The sequence below is a fragment of the Poecilia formosa genome, unplaced genomic scaffold (assembly GCF_000485575.1).
Source record: "Poecilia formosa unplaced genomic scaffold, Poecilia_formosa-5.1.2 Scaffold16, whole genome shotgun sequence".
NCBI lineage: Eukaryota > Metazoa > Chordata > Actinopteri > Cyprinodontiformes > Poeciliidae > Poecilia > Poecilia formosa.
Genome location: NW_006799955.1, coordinates 3777580 through 3800896, shown reverse-complemented (window position 1 = coordinate 3800896; position 23317 = coordinate 3777580). Strand labels below are relative to the sequence as shown.

At 39.4% G+C, this 23317-nt stretch overlaps 2 protein-coding genes across 3 annotated transcripts in view; one reads left to right on the top strand and one right to left on the bottom strand.

Annotated features, from left to right (window-relative positions):
- On the top strand, window positions 1-10560 carry LOC103134354 (polypeptide N-acetylgalactosaminyltransferase 3-like). Its single transcript, XM_007546572.2, has 12 exons — window positions 1-444; window positions 549-830; window positions 1802-2339; window positions 2789-2961; window positions 4129-4278; window positions 4431-4665; window positions 4750-4867; window positions 5013-5213; window positions 6946-7077; window positions 7319-7420; window positions 7529-7681; window positions 7776-10560. The coding sequence occupies exons 3-12, from the start codon at window positions 1843-1845 to the stop codon at window positions 7887-7889; spliced, it is 1875 nt and encodes a 624-aa protein (XP_007546634.1). The 5' UTR covers window positions 1-444; window positions 549-830; window positions 1802-1842; the 3' UTR covers window positions 7890-10560.
- Window positions 9074-23317, bottom strand: part of csrnp3 (cysteine-serine-rich nuclear protein 3) — a 27237-nt gene continuing 12993 nt past the window's right edge. Inside the window, exons 3-7 of one of the 2 annotated variants that reach the window (XM_016668693.1) lie at window positions 21311-21761; window positions 18201-18369; window positions 14418-14677; window positions 13792-14088; window positions 9074-12472 (exon numbers count right to left, since the gene is read on the bottom strand). In XM_016668693.1, coding sequence (XP_016524179.1) covers window positions 11327-12472; window positions 13792-14088; window positions 14418-14677; window positions 18201-18363 — 1866 coding nt within the window. In that variant the 5' untranslated portion in view covers window positions 18364-18369; window positions 21311-21761 and the 3' untranslated portion in view covers window positions 9074-11326. The remainder of the gene's footprint in view (window positions 12473-13791; window positions 14089-14417; window positions 14678-18200; window positions 18370-21310; window positions 21762-23317) is intronic. The other variant, XM_007546571.2, reaches the window with a different exon arrangement.

Below are 23317 nucleotides of genomic sequence, written 5' to 3'. Positions count from 1 at the left end.
CAGGGGAGGGTCAGCTCGGCTGGAGCCGGTTTCTCTGCTCCCTCAATCATCCAAATCGTTTTGAGCTTTATTCTTGGGACATTTCAGAGATTAGACAAGCGGTGAGTGTCAGCTTTCATCACTTCTATCAGAAAAGAAGAAGAAAAAAAAGAACTAAAGCCGCTCACATGCTGGATGATGACTCTAACTTCAATGATTCGTTTCGGATCATTTTCTGTTTATTAGTTTCTTAATCGACTCTGAAGTTTTAAGCTCTACGAGCAGGATGTGGTGCTTCCCAGTAGCGTGATTGGACGCGGTGGGGTATATGGCGTTCCTCCATTATTTGTAACCCAGCAACTGCCCCAGTGAATGACCAGTTGAACAAATCCTATTAATGACACCGCTCCAGATTCTCAGCAGCTCCGATGGGAAAACTCTGGTTTCGCTTTGGCTCAGCCACAGGTTTGTTCTTATCGTCTACGTATTGGTCTGAAATCAACAATTAGCTTCCGATATTTAAAAGAAGAATGCTCTTGTTTGAATAAGAGTTCTCTTTTGTGTTCCAGATATGGATTCTGACCATTATTTTGACACGCAGAGGTCTGGTGTGCGCACGCGCACCGCCGTGCCACCGCCTTCTACCTGAGAGGAGCACACCTGGAACCAACGAGACGGAAGTTTGTTGAAGTCAGAGAGAAAACTTTTGTCTTTTTTGAAAATTGAACTTTTTTTTGTGGGATTAAAGCAGCAAACAGATGATCTCCAGTTAGCGCAAAATGCCATATCCGTGGATTTTTAAAACTTCGTTAATGAACTGCCAAGCGTAAGCTTCAGTTCAGCGACTTGTGGTACGTGTTGTTTTGTTTGAAGGAATGCGAAATCACTTGTCATTCTGATACACAGATCTGAGACAATTCCGATTAAGAATTTGCAGATACTTGTTCCATTTGAACCATGTGCGGTTAATGTTTTGATGATAATTAAGTTGTGTTTGCTGTTTTTTTTTTTTATATATGTTAAAGTTCATATTGAACTGAAACTAATTTTACGCTGTTAAAAAAAACTTTAATCAGTAAAATTGGCGTAGCAGTTTACATTATCTATGGATGGACGTTTTCCCTGCTATACATTAGATAATTTAGGAGCTAAAACAAGTTAAATTCTACAAGAAATTGGATAAATTAAAACGACAGGGAAGGGCAAAGGGAGTGTTTTTTTTTCTCTTAAAACATAAAATATGATTGAATTATAGGCTAATATGTTTAATATTCAATCCAGCCACGGTAGCTTGTAACCTTCCCTGGCACAGCATGTGCCATTCATTTTGACTTTTGCACTGTCGTTAAATTATTGCATGTGCCATTCATTTTGACTTTTGCACTGTCGTTAAATTATTGTGATTGGGCTATGAAATCAGGTTTAAATTATGTCTTTAAAAGTAAATGGCTTGTACAGTTGAGGCCAAAATTATTTATGCCTCTGGCAGATTTGGGTTTAAAGTAATCATTTAATATTTTCAACTCATTACTTATGACTAAAAATGATATTAACTTAAAAAAAACAACAACAAAAAAACAATCACACCCCCAAATATGGGGGTATGATCAATTTTGAGTTTGACTGTAAAGGTGTGATGATGACAAAATTCAGTGCAATCTTAGGATACAAACAAACTTTGAAATAACACTGCAGTGTAGCACCAATACATAGTAAATAATGTGTAATTTGCATCTGATGGTTACTTCTCCAGGATTTTTCTCTCTTAATATTAAACACTGCATTTACTTTGTTAATGTGTGAGCATGTGTGTTTATTACAGCTGGATCTTCATCCACAACCAGCCACAGCCAAGAAAGAAGGATGAGTGTTTTTCGAAGAGTTCTCCGAAGACCGCTGCATCCACTTAAACTGGTCATAGTGACCATAGTGTTTGTCACATTTCTGTTTTTTATACAATGGGAAGTGGGGGCACAAAGCCAACAGGAGGATCCCTGGCTGAAGGAGATGGCAGTGAAGCGTGACAGCATGCTGGGAATGGTCATAGGGGCTGTCAATAACTTCAAGCAGGCAAAGCCAAAGATGCAGATCAAAGCCCCCATACGGCAGCAGGATGAACCAGGGGGAGCCTCCTGCCTGCCGGGTCACTACACTGCTGCTGAGCTCAGGCCGGCTCTAGAGAGGCCACCCCAGAACCCTCTCTCTCCTGGAGCTGCTGGGAAACCTTTCCACACGGATTCACTCAGTCCGGAAGAACAGAAGGAGAAGGACAGGGGTGAAGAGAAGCACTGCTTCAACGTTTATGCAAGCGATCGCGTCTCCTTGAGCCGAGACCTGGGCGCAGACACAAGACCACCAGAGTATGTGGACATCTTTATAAACTTTTTTTAATGTAAACACAGTAATCCAACCCTACTTTCAAATCTAAATAAATTACTTCTATTTACTCTTAGTAGCAGAGGAAAATGTCTGGCCAAAACCACTGAGATGATTGTACTGACTAAGTTATTATTTCTGCATGCCGGTGTGATCTTGTGGCCGAGTTCAGATGAAAGTTGAAATCGAAGTATTTGATTGTAGTCACCACATATGACAGGCAGAAATGTCATCCATCTGAATTGCTAAATGGGTTGCATGTATTTGAACTACTGAGCAACATCTCCCCCATCCCAGCTTAAAGGTTGACAAATGCAGCTTAAGGAGACTCCCCACTGGCAACGTTCCACAGTTGTTGTAACCTCAATCTCTTAAGACTTTCAGGATAGTCACATCTTTTTTTTTTTTTTTTTCATTGTCCTCCTTTTTGCAGATGCATCGAGCAAACCTTTAAGCGCTGTCCCCCCTTGCCGACCACCAGTGTGATTATTGTGTTTCACAACGAGGCGTGGAGCACTCTGCTGAGGACAGTTTACAGCGTCCTCCACACTTCCCCTGCAATTCTCCTCAAGGAGATCATCCTGGTGGACGACGCCAGTGTGGATGGTAAAAAAAAAAAATTAAATGGGACCCCTGTAAAGACCACTCTGCTGAGCTTTTGGGTTCATTACAGGTAGCATGCTGGGTGGGCAGTTCATAGGACAGCACTATACTCCTTCTGTGGCTTTTGATGTGGATAACAAATGAACTCAAGAGGCTGTTGGTGAATACTTTCTAAGGATTTAGCAGCGACTGGCCTCAGAAGAGATAACACAACAATATTGGTCAGATGTATTAAGAGACTAGCATACTGGGAAGTCTTATCCAAACATATGAGGTACTCTAAGTTTGCATCTTATCAGAGAGCTACTGTTTAGAAATGTATCGTCTATTTCTAATCTCCATTTTCTGTGAAGGACTGTATTGTCTGTGCCAATTTTAGCCAATTTTGATTTCTCTTCAGAAACTTGTAGAGCATTTGAAATATTTTTGCCTTGGCGTCTTGCGATGAGTGGTTTACATATTTGTCCCTTTCACAATTTAAATGGTAAATGGATTGGCATTACTAGCTTTAGACAGCCGCCTCTTTGTTTTCCTGGAAATGTAAACTCTTATCTTAATGGTGACATTTCCAATATGCTAATATTTACAGATCCAGCATGCTCCACTGCTGACAGCGGTTGTAAGCTCAAAGTGCTTAAACAGAGCAACCTAGCTGTGATACGCTTATCCTTCTTGGTATAAACTGAAAGTCTTGCCATCATTCTCTATCTTGCAGACAGCTTTTACTCAATTCAATCTTGTGCCCATTTGACAAAATGTTCCAGTCAAGGTATAAATGGATTTAATGTGGCAGAAGTAAAAAATGGCTGTGAGCAAAATGATCAGCACCAACCACAGTCTGACTTTGAGCACTAATAATGAACATTTATAGCTATAAATGTTGTTCCTGCAGTACCAACCTTCACACTGAAGACTGCTGTAGTTACCGTGGCATGGTAGTGCTTAGATATGGTGTATGCTTGTAAAAAGATCATGTAAAAAGATTTTTGAGTTTTGGTGAAGGTAAACACTCCTCTGATCCAATCACCAGGCCATTTTACAGTTCATTTCTAATTCCAATAGTTATTTTGAACTTTGCAGAAACAATTACCGTAATTTCTCATTCTCTGCATCCGTTCTTTGTATCCCAGTTTTCAACAGACTCCTTTAATTATAATCTTAAATTTTCAGATGTTTTGAAGGATGACCTGGATGAGTATCTGAAGAAGCTGAACATTGTCCGAGTAGTCCGTCAGCGAGAGAGGAAAGGACTCATAACCGCTCGCCTGCTGGGTGCCTCCGTGGCCACCGGTGACACCCTCACCTTTCTCGACGCCCATTGTTAGTCAACACCACTCACGTCACCAAACACTTAAACTATTCTACACACGCCCTTAACTATGCACTGTATTGTTCTTGAAAATGTTTGTGATTGTAGCGATGAATAATAATAGAGCTGTGACAGGCTGTCTTCTCTATGCATGCACTAACAGGTGAGTGTTTCCATGGGTGGCTGGAACCTCTGTTGGCAAGGATTGCTGAGAACTACACCGCCGTTGTGAGTCCTGACATAACAACTATTGACCTCAATACGTTTGAGTTCATGAAACCTTCCCCATATGGTCAGCACCACAATCGGGGGAACTTTGACTGGGGTCTCTCTTTTGGCTGGGAGACTCTACCCGATCATGAGAAGCAGAGGAGAAAGGATGAAACGTATCCCATAAAGTAAATACAATCTGTGACTCAATAGAGTATGTGACCAATGTGTTAATATTTAACCTCCTGTAATAAAATCCTTGTACGTTATAGGACTCCCACGTTTGCCGGTGGACTCTTTTCAATCTCTAAAGAATATTTTTACCATATTGGAAGCTATGATGAAAAAATGGAAATCTGGGGTGCTGAAAACATTGAGATGTCATTTAGGGTGAGATGTCACTTTGGTGTCATTTTCAGCATCAGCTTTCTTATTTATAACCGCCTTTGAGCCTAGGAGTTTTCCCAGTTTCCAGAAGGTGTCACGGGTGTGTCTAACTCTGCATCTGTTTCTGCTGGCTTTCATTAACTTGCAGGTGTGGCAGTGTGGTGGACAGCTGGAGATCATCCCATGTTCCGTAGTTGGTCATGTTTTCAGGACCAAAAGTCCACATACGTTCCCCAAGGGCACGCAGGTGATTGCACGGAATCAGGTACGACTGGCTGAGGTCTGGATGGACGAATACAAGGAGATCTTTTACCGCCGTAACCAGCAAGCTGCACAAATGGCCAAGAATGTAAGTGCCAGTTTTGCTGTTAATACGCTTCTGAAATTATGTCAATTAAATGTGCTTGTCTTGAAGGAGTAGCAAATTGCTCCTGAGGCTGTGTCTTGTGTTTCCACCACTTATGGCTGTGTATGAGTGTTTTCAAGACCACTTATTATCTCCCTCTTTAGACAAGCTTGAGCAAATCCCAGCTCCTGTCCTTGAAATGCTTACAACAAGCCTTAGATCTGATTATACGTTACTTAAGATGCTCTCATAGGGGAAAGCATGCCCTCTCCAGGAGAAAGGTTTAAGAGTTTAATTCTCTATACAAATTCTTTTAACATACACACAGATGCTTTCTATAGCATCTAGTACCGATGCTATCGAAAGAACATCGGTACTACTTCATGACAGACTCGTGGTGCTGGCTAACGTGCTCTTGAAGGGGTCATAAACATTTCTCTAAGGGCTTTACTTCACAAAAAGAGGTCAATCCAGTCCTGCAGATTTCAGACATGCTGTTGTCCACAACTCCTTAGGGTCCAGTGTGCTAAATTCTCTTTGCTGTATTAATAAAGAGCTCTTGTCATTATTTCCCTTTCACCCCTTTTCAATTCATTTAGTTTTTAAACAGGACTACAATACAGGTTCATGTGTTGTTTTGTAATGGACCAACTCTACTTATTTAAGTTTGAATACAATTTCACGCCACATATTTTTAGATTTTATTCTTATCTGCAAGCACAAGTTTAAAAAGATTGGCCATCACTCATCTGATTTTTTTTATTTTTATTTTTTTTATTTCCACATGTTTTTATTTTCCCCATATTATTATATTATTATTGGTGGTTCAGTGTTACTTTGTCACCGGTTTCCAAACATGTGGCTTCCATCAAGTTCAAAATCATTCCTTAAAACAATGCAGTTTCCAAATGTCTAAATGACTGTACTGAAGTATGCCCGTATGCATCCATTATTATTTTGTTTTGCATTTTTTCACTCTTACAATTTTGAGAAATAAATGTTTTTCATGCCTTTGAAAACAAAGTTTATAGTTTGTTACTAGGGTGTCATTGTTTACTAGGGTGTAACTAATTTATTCCTTGCCAAGAGAGTGACTTTTTTTTCCTCACCCCCTCACCACAGCACAGCTGTGCAAATGTTATTGCAAAATTAAGAGGTTGCAGATTTAAACATTCTAAATATCTTATCCACTTTAAAGTGAATATGCCACAGTTTTTAGTTGAGGTAGGCCAGATACTAATAAATTTTCAATTGTGCATGGCAGGTCTAGCATTAAAGACTTTTTGTATTTCTTCAGTACATACAAGATTCCACCTTTTTTTTTATCTTAAATGCATCAACAAACGGCATGTAAGCTGATGATATTTTTTTAACTTTTTTTTTTTTTGTGAAGAAAATCTGAAAGATTAGGGAGGCATTCTTTGATGCATAAAATCAGTTCCATTTTATCTTGAATTCTACTTCCATCAAGCTATGTTTAATACAGTGTAGTTATAACACTTTTATAAATTTAAGAGCAGGTCAGATCTCAGAAGAAACAGAAGATCAATGTCTTTCAGGAAATGGCTGATTGGTCTTTCTCTAATTTTTAGTAATGTATATAAACATTTATTTAGTTTTCCAATTATTTCAAATCTCTCTGTGTACTGATGAGACATGGGGCCAAGAGAGTGTCTTTAACTGTTGAAATCTTTAGCTACCCCCTAACTACTTTTGTTTTTTGTCTTTACGATAGAGAAATTTTGGGGATATTTCCAAACGTGTGGACCTCCGGGAGCGACTGCAGTGCAAAAGCTTCTCGTGGTATTTGAACAACGTTTATCCAGAAGTTTTTATGCCTGATCTAAACCCAGTCTTCTTTGGCTCGGTAAGATCACACTCTCTACCACCAGTTCTCCTCATTTCAGACCCCATAGCTCTGTCTAGCCACTATGAGTTTCCTCTTGGGATCTCTTTTTGGTACAAGTCAGTTCCAATTTAACACCACTAAAAGCACTTCAGAGGCTAAAGTTGTTTGAACAGCTTGTGCTGGATGTTAGTTTTTCATTTTGTTTCCTCTCACTCACTCGCACTTTCCAATTTTTTCACTCCTTTTTTTCCTTCTGTAGGTAAAAAATGTGGGGAAAGACACATGTCTGGATGCTGGAGAGAACAACGAGGGTGGGAAACCGCTGATTATGTACCCATGTCATGGACTTGGTGGAAACCAGGTCAGTAAAAAAAAAAATTACTTTCTATCTGTCTTGTCAAAACCTCGGTGGGATTTCACCACCTTTTTTGATGGTGATTTAATTTTCCAACATTTCCTGCACCCCCAGTACTTTGAGTATTCCACACGTCACGAAATTAGACACAACATTCAGAAGGAGCTGTGTTTGCATGGGGCAGGGTTGGCTGTGACGCTGGAAGACTGCCAGTACAAAGGCATGAATACATTTGTAGGAACCCAACAAAAATGGGAGCTGAAGGATGTGAGTTTGCTCTTTTCCATTTGTTTCATTTCAGATTCGCTGGTTACCCTTTATGTTTGTAGCTGAGTAGTAATGTTATCCCCTCTTTCCTTAGAACCAGTTGCTCTACTTGCCAGGATTGAACATGTGTCTAACTGCCCATCATGAGAATCCATATTTGGCTCCGTGCAACCCCTCAGACCAATATCAACACTGGTCCTTCGTCTGAGTCTGCAAACCACTACTTTGCAAATGTCGACTTTGTATGCATGAAGCATACAAGGACACAAGTATCTCATAATGTATGCAGCTTTTTTTTATAGATTATAAACTACATTGAATTTTAATTTATTTTTTTATACATAAAAGGACTAATCTTTGCTATTGCTGCTGTTGGAAATTGTGGATTTTGGAAGAATACATCATGTGCCTCTGCTCCAAGAATTCATTCAGTTGCACATTAGACAAGTGCCTTTTATGTTTTAGATCACTTTGCAACCAAAGCATACACCAGATTATTAGCTAAAGCTGGCATATACTGCAACAAGATACACTGAGGATGTGCATGTCAATCTATACAGTAAAATTGGTGATTTAAAAAAAGTCCTAGTAAAGTGATGGACAGTATAAATAGGAAATGTCCATTTAAAAAGTGTCTCAGATCTAACATTTTTTTATTAGTCTTTATATGAAATTGGGCAATTTCATATAATAAAAAATAAAAATAAAAAATTACCCAGTCTTAAATAAAATTGGGTAATTTTTTTATGAAAACCATCTGGGGCTCAAGTAGTTTAAATCAAGATATACCAACTTTCCTTTTTTAAGACCTGTTTTATAATGCAATTGATTGTAAAAGGACCACTTGATTTGTTAACAGTGTGTCTGAAGATGTTTGAATATCAAAAGACAAAACTTACAGTAACTGCAATACAAACATAAGAGTAGTAAAACATCATGAGTGATTGAAATTTATTTTTAAAATCAGCTAAATATGTCAATTATTTGAGGGTTTATTCTTTAGTGATTATGAAGGGGAACTCTCAGTTTATTATAAGAAAATCCACTTAATTAAATGCCTCTGCAGGAGTGAACCTATGCATTTCTGGTGCAGGCACTAGTGTTTTGAGGGCTGTGAATGTTGCGTTGGGCTTTCAGATTGAACGTGGTGACTTTTCTGAAATGGCAAATGTTTTGTGTTCAGTGTACTTAAAGTCTGAAGATGTGATTATGAGATAAATAAATAGTTTTGGGTAAAGCTTGGTTCACTCACGCTTCCCTTCTGTGGTCAGCAGAGGGCACTTTTGCACCTACAAAAGGCAAGCTTCTACAGTACAGACAATGTGCATTGAAAATGTTTCATAACATCACATTTTATAAAATGAATTTGAAAACATGTCAAAATACAACAACTGAAAGTTATGTAGGCTTTATGTACAGTTAAAAACATAATTTGGAAAAACAGAATGGACCATTTTGTGCAAATCCTATGCATTTCACCAAATATGAAGCAGAATTAAAGAAACCAGGCACATGAAGCGTTACAATTCACGTAAACTCGCATGAAACAAAAGACAATTTTAACATATCAAGTTACTTAATACAGACTTTTAGTAAACCACAATAAATACACGTCATTTAACCATTCGTAATAAATACTGAAAATTAAAACACAGTAATCCTAAGTGGGTGCAATGCCTTCAAGAACCTTCCCACACTGTACACTTTGGCACAATTTCTATGTATTATAGGTTTGTGTTGATGAAACTGATGACTTCAAAGTTATTTGGGGACTTTCTGGGAGATCCCATCTAATGAACAAAATGGTGACGATTGAATGCTAAACTCAGTAAATTTGAATGTATATTTAAGCTTGAAAATGGAGCACGTTCTTGTGTTTATGCATGAGCAAAGACTTAATGGACTTCGTTTGAGCTTTTCCATAATTAAGTTTCATTCTGTCAATGTTTACAAATGCCACTATGCACACATTTTAAATGAACAGGCTTTATGGCTAAAATGATTCAGTAGTTCAACTTTTAACGCTCATAAAATCAATCCTATTTAAAATTAGACTTTGATTGTCAACTCTGTGTAACCATTTACCTGAAGAACAAATCTGAATTCTGCAAAGCAACTGTAAATGAAAAGGTTATTCTATGCTGTTTTAAGAACTTATCTTAAAAAGAAAAGCCCAATCATGCCTATTGAACCTCCTTTAGTTAATGTTACTGGAGCAACATAAAAAAACAACTTCCTCTTTAGACTGTAAGGTGTAATTTAATCATTTTAAATCAGCCTTTCGTTCCTTTGGTATTTAAAGAAGATCAACACTGAAACGGGAAGACTTTCACTAATGACTGTAGCATTTATAGACAGAAAAGGAATTGTTTCTCAACTAAAAGAATGTATGAATGTTTGATTGTACCAAATGGGTGTATGGACACTTGATAGACGGAGAGGGAAAAGGATAGAATGTACACTGTTTTTATTTTTTTTGAAAGATTATCGATGTAGAAAATGTGGACGAGCTCCATGGAACAGAATAGTCCTCACCTGCCAAAAAGTCTCTTTTGGAAATGGGATACCCCCTGGACGCTGAAACAACATGAATATTTTTTTAAGGAAAGGAACAACCATATAAAAAGGTTTGCAATGATCATGACCTATAGCTCGAGAAAGGAATCAACAGCCAAACCACTAAGGTGACTCAGTTGTTGAGCAAGGGGCTTCTCAGAGGAGAGGATGTGTTATTTGCATTCCATAAGTAATGTTGTTGCTCTTCTGCAGCTTTTGGCTGCATTTTTGCCTGCTTGTGCTCCCTCGATTTTGCACATGAGCAATGTTTACTATTGTAATCTACAAGCTAGAGCCGAAGGTACAAAATGGTATATGCCCTTTAAAAAAAAACTTTCTGTTGTCTTCAAGGAATCAAACATTTTCTGGATTATTTAAAAATAAACCAAAAATATAACTGCGGTAGCTGCAATTTTAATATACAATTGTTTTAAACATAAGATTTGGTCATTAATAACCAAAAACGTGCCACTGGACCCCAAATAAGACTAAGAGCAAAAATCATCAAAATGACATGACTGGTCACTTGGATTTAAATGAATTCTGAAATCTTATGATTTTGAAGACATAAAAGAAGATAACTGGACATTATTAATACAACTTGTTTTGTAAATGGAGGCAATTTTTCCAATGAGTCCCAATCGGCATGCATATTTTTACGAAAACATTTACAATATATTTAAGGATACACTTATAATTCAGTCACAATAAATAAAACTGACTTTTTTTTTTTTGCACATACAGCAGACAGAAGTTCAATCTACAGTACAATATTTGCTTGAATACTTGAACTTGAGTTCTGCAAATACAAGCTACATTGCACAGCATGACATTAGTTGTGTTTGTATTGTTTTGTATTGTCTTGGAGCTGAGCACGAACACGGTAACGGAGAAACCTGCATTTGTCAACAGTACCACAAAAGTGTTTCCATCACAAACCTATGGCTTAAAAGTTACGGATGAAAAATGTAGTATTGTTTCGTACATTGCTCTGAAAGTAGTTTTCAAAAAAGGCAATGAAGATGTTCCATAAAAGTATGCCATAGTCGAGTTCAAGTGAGGATGTAATAATTAAAAGCTTGAGGCCTCTTAATTGGCTGTGACCTCAGGGCAATGGTCTGGTAAAGGGAGTTTCTTAGTATTGTTTGATAGTAAGGTTAAATCAGGATGTTCATTAGCACTTGATTCTTGGGGTGGCTGTTCTGCTGCCATACCTGTGACGCTGTTACTGCTGTAGGACTCCTGGCTGTTGTTGTTAAGGTAGTTTTGAAACTCTGTCTGGTTCTGGTTCTCGCGCTGCTCCACAAACATGGCCTTGGACAGCACCTTGGTGTTTTGGTCGGGTGGGTAGCAGCACAAAGCGGCAGCCGGACCGCCCCCATTCAGATTACGGTGGTGACTGGTTGTGTACTCCTCCTCCGTATGATTAGAGTAGCCAGTGAATTCCCCAGAGGTCATGCTGAACGGTCCCTGGGCCAAATTTCCATTGGTTGCGCCGACCGTTTCTGGGAATGCTAGCGCCTCCCTGTAAGACTCACTGGGCCGACTGGCATGGACATTCGAGTCGGCACTGGAGCTCCCCAGCTGATAGTAGTCAGCGGAGGAAGAGTTCATTATGTAAGGGTTTCCATTTATACGGCTGTCATGACCCACGGAGCCGTCAGTGTAGCACATCACCGAGGACATTGGCACCACCTCAGTGTGAGAAACTGCTAGAGGCGTCATGTCAGCCTCATAATTCTCAGACTTCCCTGCAGGTTCCTCCTCGTCCTCCGAGTCGCTATTCGCAAAGCTTTGTGTGCTGGAATCAGACAACCCGCTACATACGCTGCTGCTGTCCTCCTCGTCTTCCTCGTCATCTTCGTTCTCCTCCTCCTCCTCTTCTTCTTCTTCTTCTTCTTCCTCATCCTCCTCGTCTTCATCATCCAGAGGCTCCTCCATCTCATCTACAGAGTGCAGGTGCATTGCAGCCGTCTGTGGGACAGCATCAGACAAAGAGTACTCCAACCTGTGCTGCGACTGCGTGAACAGGTTCCCGTTCCCCATGTCGCTGGTTTCCGCGCAGTAACCGTTGGCCTGGGAGGTTTGCTGCTGTTCGCGGCTCTTCTCCAGCTCCAGCTTCATGATGGTGTGCAGGAAATGGGTTCGAACGCGGATAGGATTAAACTCTACTCTTCCAGTTGAATTGCTGCAACCTTCTTTTGTGCAGCCGCATGGAAATGACATTCGATCCACCTGGGGAAAAATACAGCACTCTGTGATGCATGCCTTCTGTTAAATGATTGTTTTTTCTATCCTTTAATGTTTTATCATCAGACAATGCATTTTTCTTTAAATAGACAGGACCCTTCACAAATATGGGCAAACAGGTGTATTTTATATTTGTTGTTTAGTGCACTAACATAATCTCTTGCTGAAAAATTAGGAGAAACTCAACCTCAAATGTAAAGTACCTAATTCAGTGGGAAGGTCGACCTACATTATGTAACAGCTGTTTTCAAAACCACAGTTGCATTCATCTCCTTTTTTAACAGCACAGGACTGAATCTTCACTTTGGTCATTCCTTTGCATTATCTCTCATTTGTCCAGAATCCTGAGTTTAGACTCTTCTTTTAAACCTTTCCCAAATTGAAATTTAGGGCAAGGAATTAATTTTGTGCCTTTTTGTTTGTTTGGTCATATACTTCGAATCATTATCCAGTTGAAAGATCAAATGGAAACTTGTTTTTTGTTATCTGGAAGAGCCATTTCTGATTCCTTTCCAACAGATTGTTATCCAAAATCTTCAGAAATGTGTAAAAGATTGTTGCAAGAAAACACAATTTCAGGATTTGTCTCTCATTAAGATCCCAGAAGCATTTAGCCAACTTAACATTTGTAACGGTAGGATGGACAAATGTTTTTGATCAAAACATCTAGTGGTACTTATGAAAGTTTAGTAACATTAAGTTTGCAACTTGCTTCTACAATTCTTTAAGTGAGCTATCAGAATTTTATTTACCTCATACCATCTTTACTATTTGTGACGAGAAGATTAAATCATGTCCTGGTCCAGCTCCATTTGCCATTGTTAATGCTTTTTTTTTATTATTTATTGATCAGACTGCACGTAAGGGCACGTTAAGTCATAAGCTTCAGTGTTGTAGTAATTTTCCAACTTTGAGTCAACATGTCTGCCTTGTTTTCTTTTCGATTTTGTAGAATGGCAAATCTAAATGCACGTATAATATTTATGTCAGAGGCAACATAAAGTCATGAGTTATTAGTGAAAGCTTTTTAACCCTCCTATCAGCTTTAAAAAAACTGAATTTCATTATGACTGTGAGATGGGAGCGTTTGGTAAAAACTAACTAAAATGTCTTAAGGTTGATTTTTCACCCTACTATTAAATACATTTTATCAAATTAAGTTAAACTTTTATAAATTTTTTCACCGTGAGAATACGCCACTGCAATAAAAGACTCAATAATTTTAAGAATTATTACATGCTTACAAGGTCTGTCAAATACATGTGTAAAGACTCTGTGTGAAATATGTATTTTGTGGAATCTACCTGACACTTGATCCCTGCAATGCTGCAAGCACACGTCTCAGGGTCACAGAAGAGCCTGCAGTCGCAGCCACAGTCTTCTCTGGACATGCGAATGGCTCTAAGCTCGTGCTTCTCCTCCACGTCAATCTTCTTCACGCCGGAGGAGCGTAGCAGTGCCCGGCGCTTTTTAGTAGTAAGAGGCTGCAAAAAGAAGTACTCGTCCACCTCTGTGTTGTCAAGATCAATGTCGTCATCTGAGATGTCTTCTGCTGTGAGCGTGTTGGCCTCTTCCGACTCCACTGTGCCATTCTTGGTCAGCTGAAAAACGAGATTGGAGCACGTCCAGGCACTTTGAGTATCAACTGTTTACCTAACGCCTCCATGTTACTTTGAAGATTTAGTTTCGTTTAATAGCTCTAATTGTAATTTTTTTGATGGGCAACTCTGCAAACAATTAGGATGTAACAAGCTAAGTCAACACTTTATATTTTTAAGAAATATGTTAGAATTAAATTGCTATCACAAAACTAAATACAACAAATTGCCTTAAATCCTCAGACCAACGACTTCTGTCTGCTGAACAATATATTACAGGCATTTATAGACTGAACTGTTTTATTTCTAATTGACCCATAAGAAGCTTTTACCTTTAGCTTTATTGAGTTGAGTTTCTCTTCCTTCAAGTGATCTTTGAGCATATCTCTGTGGATCCTCTCCTGCTCCAAGGCAAACTCTCCAAGGGAGTATTGTCTGACCCAGCTGTGCCTGTTGGACATGCCCAGAGTGCTGCCGCCCTGGCTGGGCACACTGGTGAAGCCCTGCCGCCGGCTGAAGTAGTACACGGTCACATTCTCAAAATGCACCCTTCTTGCCCGCAGGCGCTTCTCCCGCTTCAAGATCGAGTCGGCTAAAAAGGAAAACGGTGGTAACAAAAAGAAATTATGAAAAGAAAACCAAATAAATTGTAAACTATATGTAGAGCATGTAGTGCAGTAATTTGTAGCAGAAGAATCATTGATGCCAAATCTAAACACAGTGTCAAACATTGACGAGCACTACTTTGTTCTGATTGTTTATAAGCCGTCTCATAAGAACGCCGCGATAGCTGTGAAAAATGTGTCAATATAAACTGCCACATAGAGTTTATATTGCAGGAATTCTTCAGTTTAATGGGGGGCTTTTTCTCGCCGTTTTTAACGCCACTTTGGACTCCTCCGCTTGACGGGCATTTCCGGTGAGTCTTTTTATAGAGTTCTACAAGGGGGAGGTGCAAGGAGGAGGACGATTTAGGAGCATAAATTATCCGCATGGCCCAAGGAGCAGAGCAGAGCAGAGCTCGTTCACTCAGAAGCAGCCTTCCCAATGTTCAACCACCAACCCCCCTCCTTCAGAGAGAAAGGACAAATAGAAACCATCTGGTTGCTGCAGCTCTCCGTCTCATACAAGGAGGACAATGCTTTTCATTACAGATGTAAACTGTCATACCTTCCAGAGGAGAGGCACAACAAAATCAGGTAAAAGGAACCTTTTTTGAACCTTGTTGTGGTGGAGATTTTGAGCTATTTTTCTAAAAGCCTAATTACATCTTAGGTGCAAATCGTTTTTTTGCACACAAGCATTCCTTACGCTGTTGAAGGCTTTGTCACCTTTGACCTGACTGTTCCTCAAACAAGCTGCAGATGTTTTGTTTTTTTTCACTCTACATCATCAGAACAAGAAAACATGGAAATTAAAACAGTCAAATCAGTCAACTGCTGACATTAAGCAGATCCCCACCAACCAGAGGCTGCAGAGGGAAAGTCTACACTTATATCCCCATAACTTTTATCTCCATTATGTAGATCTAATGCCAAATTTTTATTCAGTTAGAAAAAAAATTGGCAGTTTTTTAATTTCTTTTTGGCTCTTTAGAGATGCACTCAGAAATTAATTTCACCACTTGATCTTTACAAATAGTGATTGTGCCAAACATAAATGTGAAACAAGAGAGAGTGATACTTTCAGCAAATAACAGGAAGGTCCTCTATCTATTTGGGGAAATGCTGAATTTGAAAATGTTGGCAGTCTTTTGGAAATTGGAGCTAAGGAAAAGGTAATCCCACATGAGCAAATATACACAGAAATTGCTGTTCTTGTAATACAAGCCAGTAAGATGCAAAATAAAGCTTAAACATCCACTTTATGTAGTGTTAAAATGACAGCATAACACTTTTTTTATAACAGATGAGTTTCTCACACAGTAGCAGTAAATCATCTCTATTTGTAACTTAAATAATTGATGACACACAGCGAGAAGCCTAGAAAAAAACGTATGGAATGTTTTATAGCTTCTGATTATATAGTTGTTCAAGAGAAATTGTAAATTGGCCACAAATCTCTGATCAATGAATCTCTACATTTGTCAAGTCATTTTTGACACACAGAGACAAATACTGCTTTGATTAATTTGGATGTTTTGTTTAAAAAAAAAAAAAGAAATCCCATTCCTTTTTCTTCAAAGGATCAATTATTTAGTGAAAATAATCTCATCACATGGACACTATCTCGTATTAGAATTGACTTTCTTTACAGCCCTTGAAACTGATATAACTTGAAGAGAGACCGTTTTTTTTTATATTTTAAATCAAAGTCAAATCAATCCAAGAATCACAGCAGAGTGCATCAGCAGTAGGCCTGTTTCTGAGACATCTCTATTGTATAAAGCTTCTTCACATCCCAGCTGCAATTGCCTTTATTTTTGATAAGCTGAAGGAACAACATCTGCAGATTGTTACGGCATTCTGAAAAGTAATCAAACTCAAAATGTTATCTTCTAAACTACAATTGATTCGTGTGGACTAACGGAAAATGATCAGTGACTTTTGGACAAAAATAACTGCTGTTTAAAACAAAAGGAATTTAATTCTGCTTTTATTCATTTTCAATAGCTCAAAAATATATATTTTTTCTGATATTTTCATTGTTGAATAAGCATGACTATTAGAAGTTCTTAATGTCAAACATGTTGCTGACAGGTGTTTTAATGCAGCAGTGAATTAAGGGAACCACATACTTCCAATGCAAAGCTTTACTCCAACAACAGCTATGTGATTATAAATGACTTATTTGATTTTCAGTTGTCCAGCTAACAAGCACGTGATTTATGTGCCAGAACAGAGAAATTCAATTTGACTTTAGAGCAATATGTGAGATATTGTGACAAAGGAGGACATGCACAGGATGTGAAAATTCATGATTTGATTTCTGAAGAAATTAAGAACATTTTTAAACTATGTGGTTTGAGGCTGCTTGCCTCTGTTTTCAATTACTGCAAAGTAATTTTGTTTCCTCCACTAAATTAAGATGAAACATCTATCAGCATGTTAGTACGGTTCTTAAAAATCAAAAAGGAGAGTTGTCAACGAGATAGCCTATTGATCTTTGCAGTAATATATATTTTTAGCAATATTATTATTATTATTATTATTATTATTATTATTATTATTACGGTATTACAATAATAGCAACCGTTGTAAATTCCATCTAACAAATTAGCTACTAATCCAAAATATTGGTAAATCATGCAATGGTGACAGTCTATGAAATATTAAGTTGAAGTGTTTATTTGCAATGCACCTTTGATTAATCAGCCGAGTGAACTGCTTGCATTTAGTCAAGTTTGGAAACGTGCTCAGAGTTAATTTATGTAAATACTGTACTTTTGCACAGTTTGGAGTGTTACTCCAAACTATAACATCAGTTTTTGAGGTTTGCTAATATCATGTAATTCTTCTTTATTAACACCTGACCAATCACTTTTTTTTTCTTGTCCATCCCATTATCTCTAGTGACCTTTTAACACTTAAGACTTGTTTTATTTAGCATGTCCAAGAAACTAATTGATTCACGGACCTTATCTTAGTAAATACCACCACAGAATTCATTTGCAGTCCTCACTATGACATTTCTACAGGATTCGTCTCTAAATTGGCTCAAAGTAGGACTACTTCATTCAAAAGATATGCTGTTTGTGTACCTCTTCACCAACATTTTTCTAAGTATTATACAGTCTGTGTAAAGCATGAGCACACAAAACTCGAGATCAGCTCATTCATCTGCTTAGGCCTGTAAGCTGATGCTGCTCCTAATGAGCGAGGCTGGCTGTGCATGCTTCCTCTTCATCATCAGCACCAGTCTCCTCACAGCACAGCCACAGCTCTATATCCACAAACGTTGGCTCATTTGAATATGCGTAGATTGATGTTTAACCTGCATCTTGTAATACCTGTGAGCTACTACATTAGTTTGGTTGTGAGAATCCCACCAATTTTAATGAAAAAAATATATATATATATATTTTAGCATTATTTTTTTTACTGATAGGAAAAGATAATTTTGCTGTCAATAGAACAACAGAAATGGGAGGATGTATTTAAAAGAATCGAACTCACGGGTGAAAGGACCTGACGTTGAGGGGTTAACGCTGTCGCTGCTATCCCCACTCTCACTGCAGGAGACCTCATCATCAGACTCCCGTACAGAGGAGCATGGGGAGGAGGAGGCTTCCACCTCCTCAAATTTTCTCTTCAGTATTCCGCTCATGGCCTGCCGCATCTGCACCTGAACGCGAGACACAGCAAAAGGGGGCTGCATGTTATTTAATACCCGGTTTAGGACCTTCATAATCCTCAACTCACTCAATTAGCCACCAACCCAGACTGCCCCCACCCCCAGCTCCTACCTTCACCCATCCACGCATGCACGCGTGCATGCATGCACACACACACACACACATCCAGTCTTGCTTGCTGATATCCCAGCTTCCCGGGGTCATTGATCACCTTGGCACGAAGGAGCAGAGGGGAAATAGTAAAGCTGCTAATTACAAACTACATCTTCCCCACAGGAAGTTAATTCTCCTTTTTGATTGAGAGGTTCAGGGTAAAAAAGAGAGAGACTGGATCTATTCACCTTCCACTGGTGACCATCAGAATTAAGTTTAAAACACAATGCTAGGTTCAAATCTTAGAAATACTGCATAATATGAGTATATTGTTTATGTTTCATATGAACTGAAAAGACATTTAATACGTACATGGATACATGTCATTCTCAGTGTCAATTCTGAATTGATTGGTAGATGTGTGCTCGTGTTTGTTTCCCATACAGTGTGAAACAAAATCTTCAAAAAAACAATCCAATTAAATGTGACTAATGTATTTATGTGATTTAAAAAAAAAAATCTATGACTAAAGTAGCACAAATAGCATCAATTTGAGTAAATACATCTGCAATGTATGTTGTTGCATCCCTTATATAAAATGATTATATAAGGGTTTCTTAACTGTTTGGTAAAAATTTCCATCTGCAGTTGCTGGTGAAAGCAGCATTTTACTTCTACACTGCCATGTTGCGCACTTTTGTTTTCAACTTGTGTGTAAATGCAATGAATCCAAGATCCCTTGGTGTTTTTACCCACGCTTATGACACCAGGCGAAGCTTATTACTGTCCATGTGCATACCCCGTTATAGGAAAATTACAGCAGCCGGAGTGCCAGCACTATTTTCATACCATATTTGCCATGCGCACACTCTGGAAAAAAAAAACAAAAATCTGCTTTTCTCAATTCAAATGTTTGTCATTGGCACGTCATGCAAAGGATTTTGTAGCAGACTACGTCAATGTCAACCAAGAGTCCATTAGCTCCCCTGACTGATGATGCAATTAGACAAATAAACAAGAATAGGCTCATCAGTCAAATACACCAAAACTAATTACTGTCACATTTAATCTGCCTCTAATACTACTGCGTGGCAGACATCAAACAGTGCACCATTTTCAATTTTGTTTTGTTTTTTTTTTCCTTCCAAAGCATTCAGACAGAAAGCTCAATCCTTACACAGCTTGCATAATATATGCAACTGTATGAATGTAGTCATTAAATATAATAAATATTTAGGCTTTGTTTTCACTGTTTTAACAGTAATAATTGCATTTTTAAATCACAGAACTGTGCTGCAGAGGTACAGCGAGCCTCGCAATGACTGGCAGCTTCTCCCTGGTTGCTTTCTCTCTCGCCCTCTCTCTCAGAACCTGGAATCAGTAGAGACGGCGTGCATCTTCAGCCAGTCTCCGCTCTGTCTATCTGCCAGAGCAGCTTGTGGGGGAGTTCCATTCACAGACAGCCTCGCTGTTTCATCTGGGCTCTGCTATCAAGTCATTACAGATGCAAATTCGGTCGGTAAGACATGCTGCCTGAGAGAGAATAAGAGAGAGAGAGGTGCAACCCGGAGAGGGAGGACTGGCTCTGCCAGCCAGAGGGTCATTGTTCCCTGGAGGCTGCTGTGGCATGGCACGGCCAGCATTTGGAGAACCTCCAGAGTCAACGGCTTTACCTACAACCAAGGAATGTGAGGCAAGAAAGTCAGTCAGGGTAACCTCACTGGGTAAATCTCTCTTCATGAAGAATTTATAATAATTTGGATATGAAACAGACAGCGTTATCCTGAACTAGATGCAGTTTATTCTCAGCCCATGGATACAGCTGAAAAGAAAATGAGCCTCTTGCTTCTGAATGAGAAACACAGGAGAGATTAATGACAGATTAAATAGCTTATTACATAATTCTAAAAAAAAAAAAAAAAATCTGACTTATAAAAGCTTTTGATCTCACATGGAAAAAAAAAGAATTGCTTTCACTAGCCACTTCACACCTTGGCAAGCACTAGTGGAAATTTCCAACAGAGATGACCTGTGCAAATTCTAGCCCATTTTGTACTCGGGGGTCTTAATTAGATACCATTGTTGGAAGCGTGTTTTTGTGCTTAGCCCTCAGCTAATGCTGCGCTCAGGCTTTGATATCAAAAGTGGTTTCCATGGAGATTCTAATGTACTCTCACAAATAGTGCCTGCCCATATGGTCCCTGCTTCCTGTGCTACATACCCTGTGTGAGGGACTCTTAGCAATAAAGAGCAGCCCATACGACCGACCCCTCCTGGTTTCATCTGCATTCTATTGTGCCAGTATGAAAACTTCAGTGCGGATGACATCATAAACCACAGAGCTGTGGGTGGTCCAAGGTGAACCTCTTCAATCATGGCTAAATAAAAACCAGAGATTGTTGCGCTTCTCCAACAGCCCTTTCTTTGTCTCCACCGCATTTCCACTGATCATAGCTGGGCAAGCACACACTCTTCTCAATCCCAAACAAATTAATGGAGCAAAAAAAAAATAAATAAAAACATGCTTGGAAAAGCCCCTCCCTGTGTTTGCCTCTATTTGATCACACACTCAGTCGGACATAAACTCTCATCCTTAATCAACAGTGCTCCCAGTTCTCCAGCACACTTTCATCACAAATGTATTTTGTTTCTCTTCATCATTCACAAAGTTGACAGAGAAAGGCTCACAACACTCATCCAGAGTGACGCCAACAAGCCTAAGGGATCTGGAGCAAGTCATGACACATCAATCCTACTGTGACCACTTCTATGTGTGTGTCTAGGTGTGTGCGCGCGTGTGTGTGTGTGTGTGTGTGAGCCCTCACAGGAACAACTGACCTGTATCCACTGGCCGAGTGTGACTCCTCTCACCTCTTCTCACAGCGCTACAACCACCCAGTCACAAATGTGGCCACTCAGAGAAGGTGAAACATGATGAATGGAGAGATTCTCATTTTGTCTCAGCCCACTGACTTGCAGCGACCCCTGAGCTTCACGGGCATGAGCGAGGGAGAAAAAGGGAGAGCAGAGAGTGCAGGAGGTTGAGGGAGACGAGTAATTTTCCAGCTCTGCCTGCGTTGTCGGTAACATATGCTTTATTGTTGCGAGACGACACTCTTTCTCACTTCAACTGCCTCTTCTGTCACTGTGTTGCACTCTCCCTTCGCTTTCTATCTTTGGCCGCACAAAGGCTCATTAGCTGCAGCCGGGCTGAAAGGCAGGAGCCTGACTGGAGCAGAGAGTGGAGCAGGGAGCAGAGGCAGCCTGTGAGATCACATGGGTGGGATGTCTGAGAGACAGAGAAAGAGAGAGAGAGAGAGAAAGAGAGAGAGAGAGAGAGAGAGAGAGAGAGAGGCAGAGTCAGGCATGCTTCTGCCACTGCTGTCTGCAGATATTTTTACCGACACGGGGAGGGAGGAGGACCAGGAGGAGAGCAAGGAAGGAGAGTTATTGGTGTGTGGGGTGGAGGGAGCAAAATGTTAAAGAAACTGATGAGGGGAGGTGTTTGTGAAAATGGGGCAAGGAGTTTAAATGGGAAATGCACAGATGAGGGGATTTAGTTGGGAATAGTAAAGGTAAGGAGAGAGTAATAGGAAGTGTGGTTGGATAGATGAAAAGAAAAAAAAAAACATCTGATGCCAAAAACATCTTTGAGAAAAGAAGAGAGGGTGGGGTCTCCAAAAAACAAGAACCCTTCCAGTCTCTTTTGATCCCAGCCTAAATCAAATCCGCCAACAAAACACACACTGGTCCAAATGCAAACAGCCTTCTACAAAAAAATGTTTTCTGCACAAACACCGTCTAGCTGGAAGAGATTGACAAGCAAATGTCAGCGTAAACCACTTCATCCACAGGAAATAGGATTTGTCTGCACCAGAGTGCATGTGCTCCTGATGCTTCCTATGCCAGGAAGTTCTCCTGAAGAGTTAGTGGGGCCCCCAGTTGTTGCAGTCAAAGAGCCACAATTCCTTTCTTGCACTCAGCTGGATCGTATGTCAACATAAAAGGTCCAGCACTTCCTCTTTCAGGATAGAATTAAGCTTAGACATTTTTTCGCCCCCTCTTATAGAGAGTCCTGAATTACAGTCATCACAGACACATGGCAATTCCAAGCCACAATTACACCACACCTTAAAGCGCAAGATGCCAAAGACCCAGCCTGGCCATTGGCTGCCTAGTCAGTTCAACTTGATTCTCATCTCCTGCACTCTGTCAGGGATTACTCACATTAAGCTGGATTTCTCCGGTTGAATTTCAGCAGGGCCAATTGGCAAACAGGAGGTGTCGAGAATGATTCTGTCGATTTCTGCGCTGTTTTAGTGTTGTAGTCTGTCTGTAGTTTGGCAATAGTAACAGAGGAAGTGAATAAAGCCAAATATTTAGCAATTAATGTCAAAGCAATAAGAATGTATGAGATAAAAGATTGAATTGCCCTAGTCCTCGTAGGGTTGTTTACAGAGGTTGCAATTTTCAGTAAGCTTCATCAAGGTGGCGGATTACACATGTCATGGCCAAACGTTAGCGATTAAGTAAAATGAGATCCATTTATTTAAAACTTCAACACAGTCCATGTTTCCAGCAGGCAATTATTTCTTAATAGCCTAAGATCCAGACCCTCTGTACAAAGCAAAGCATAGATCAAGGGACTGGTTTTTACTAGGCCAGCAAATATCAGTTTTTCTTCAGTATTTACTGCATATGCCAGAAAGAAGGTTATATAAAAAAATTAATATTTAATCCTATCAAAAGTTCTAAATAGTACTTACATTGTGTCTCATTAAAACAGCTTAACTATACAGTTTCTATTTTCTCATGCCCTACATCATCTCTATTAACCTCGCTAAG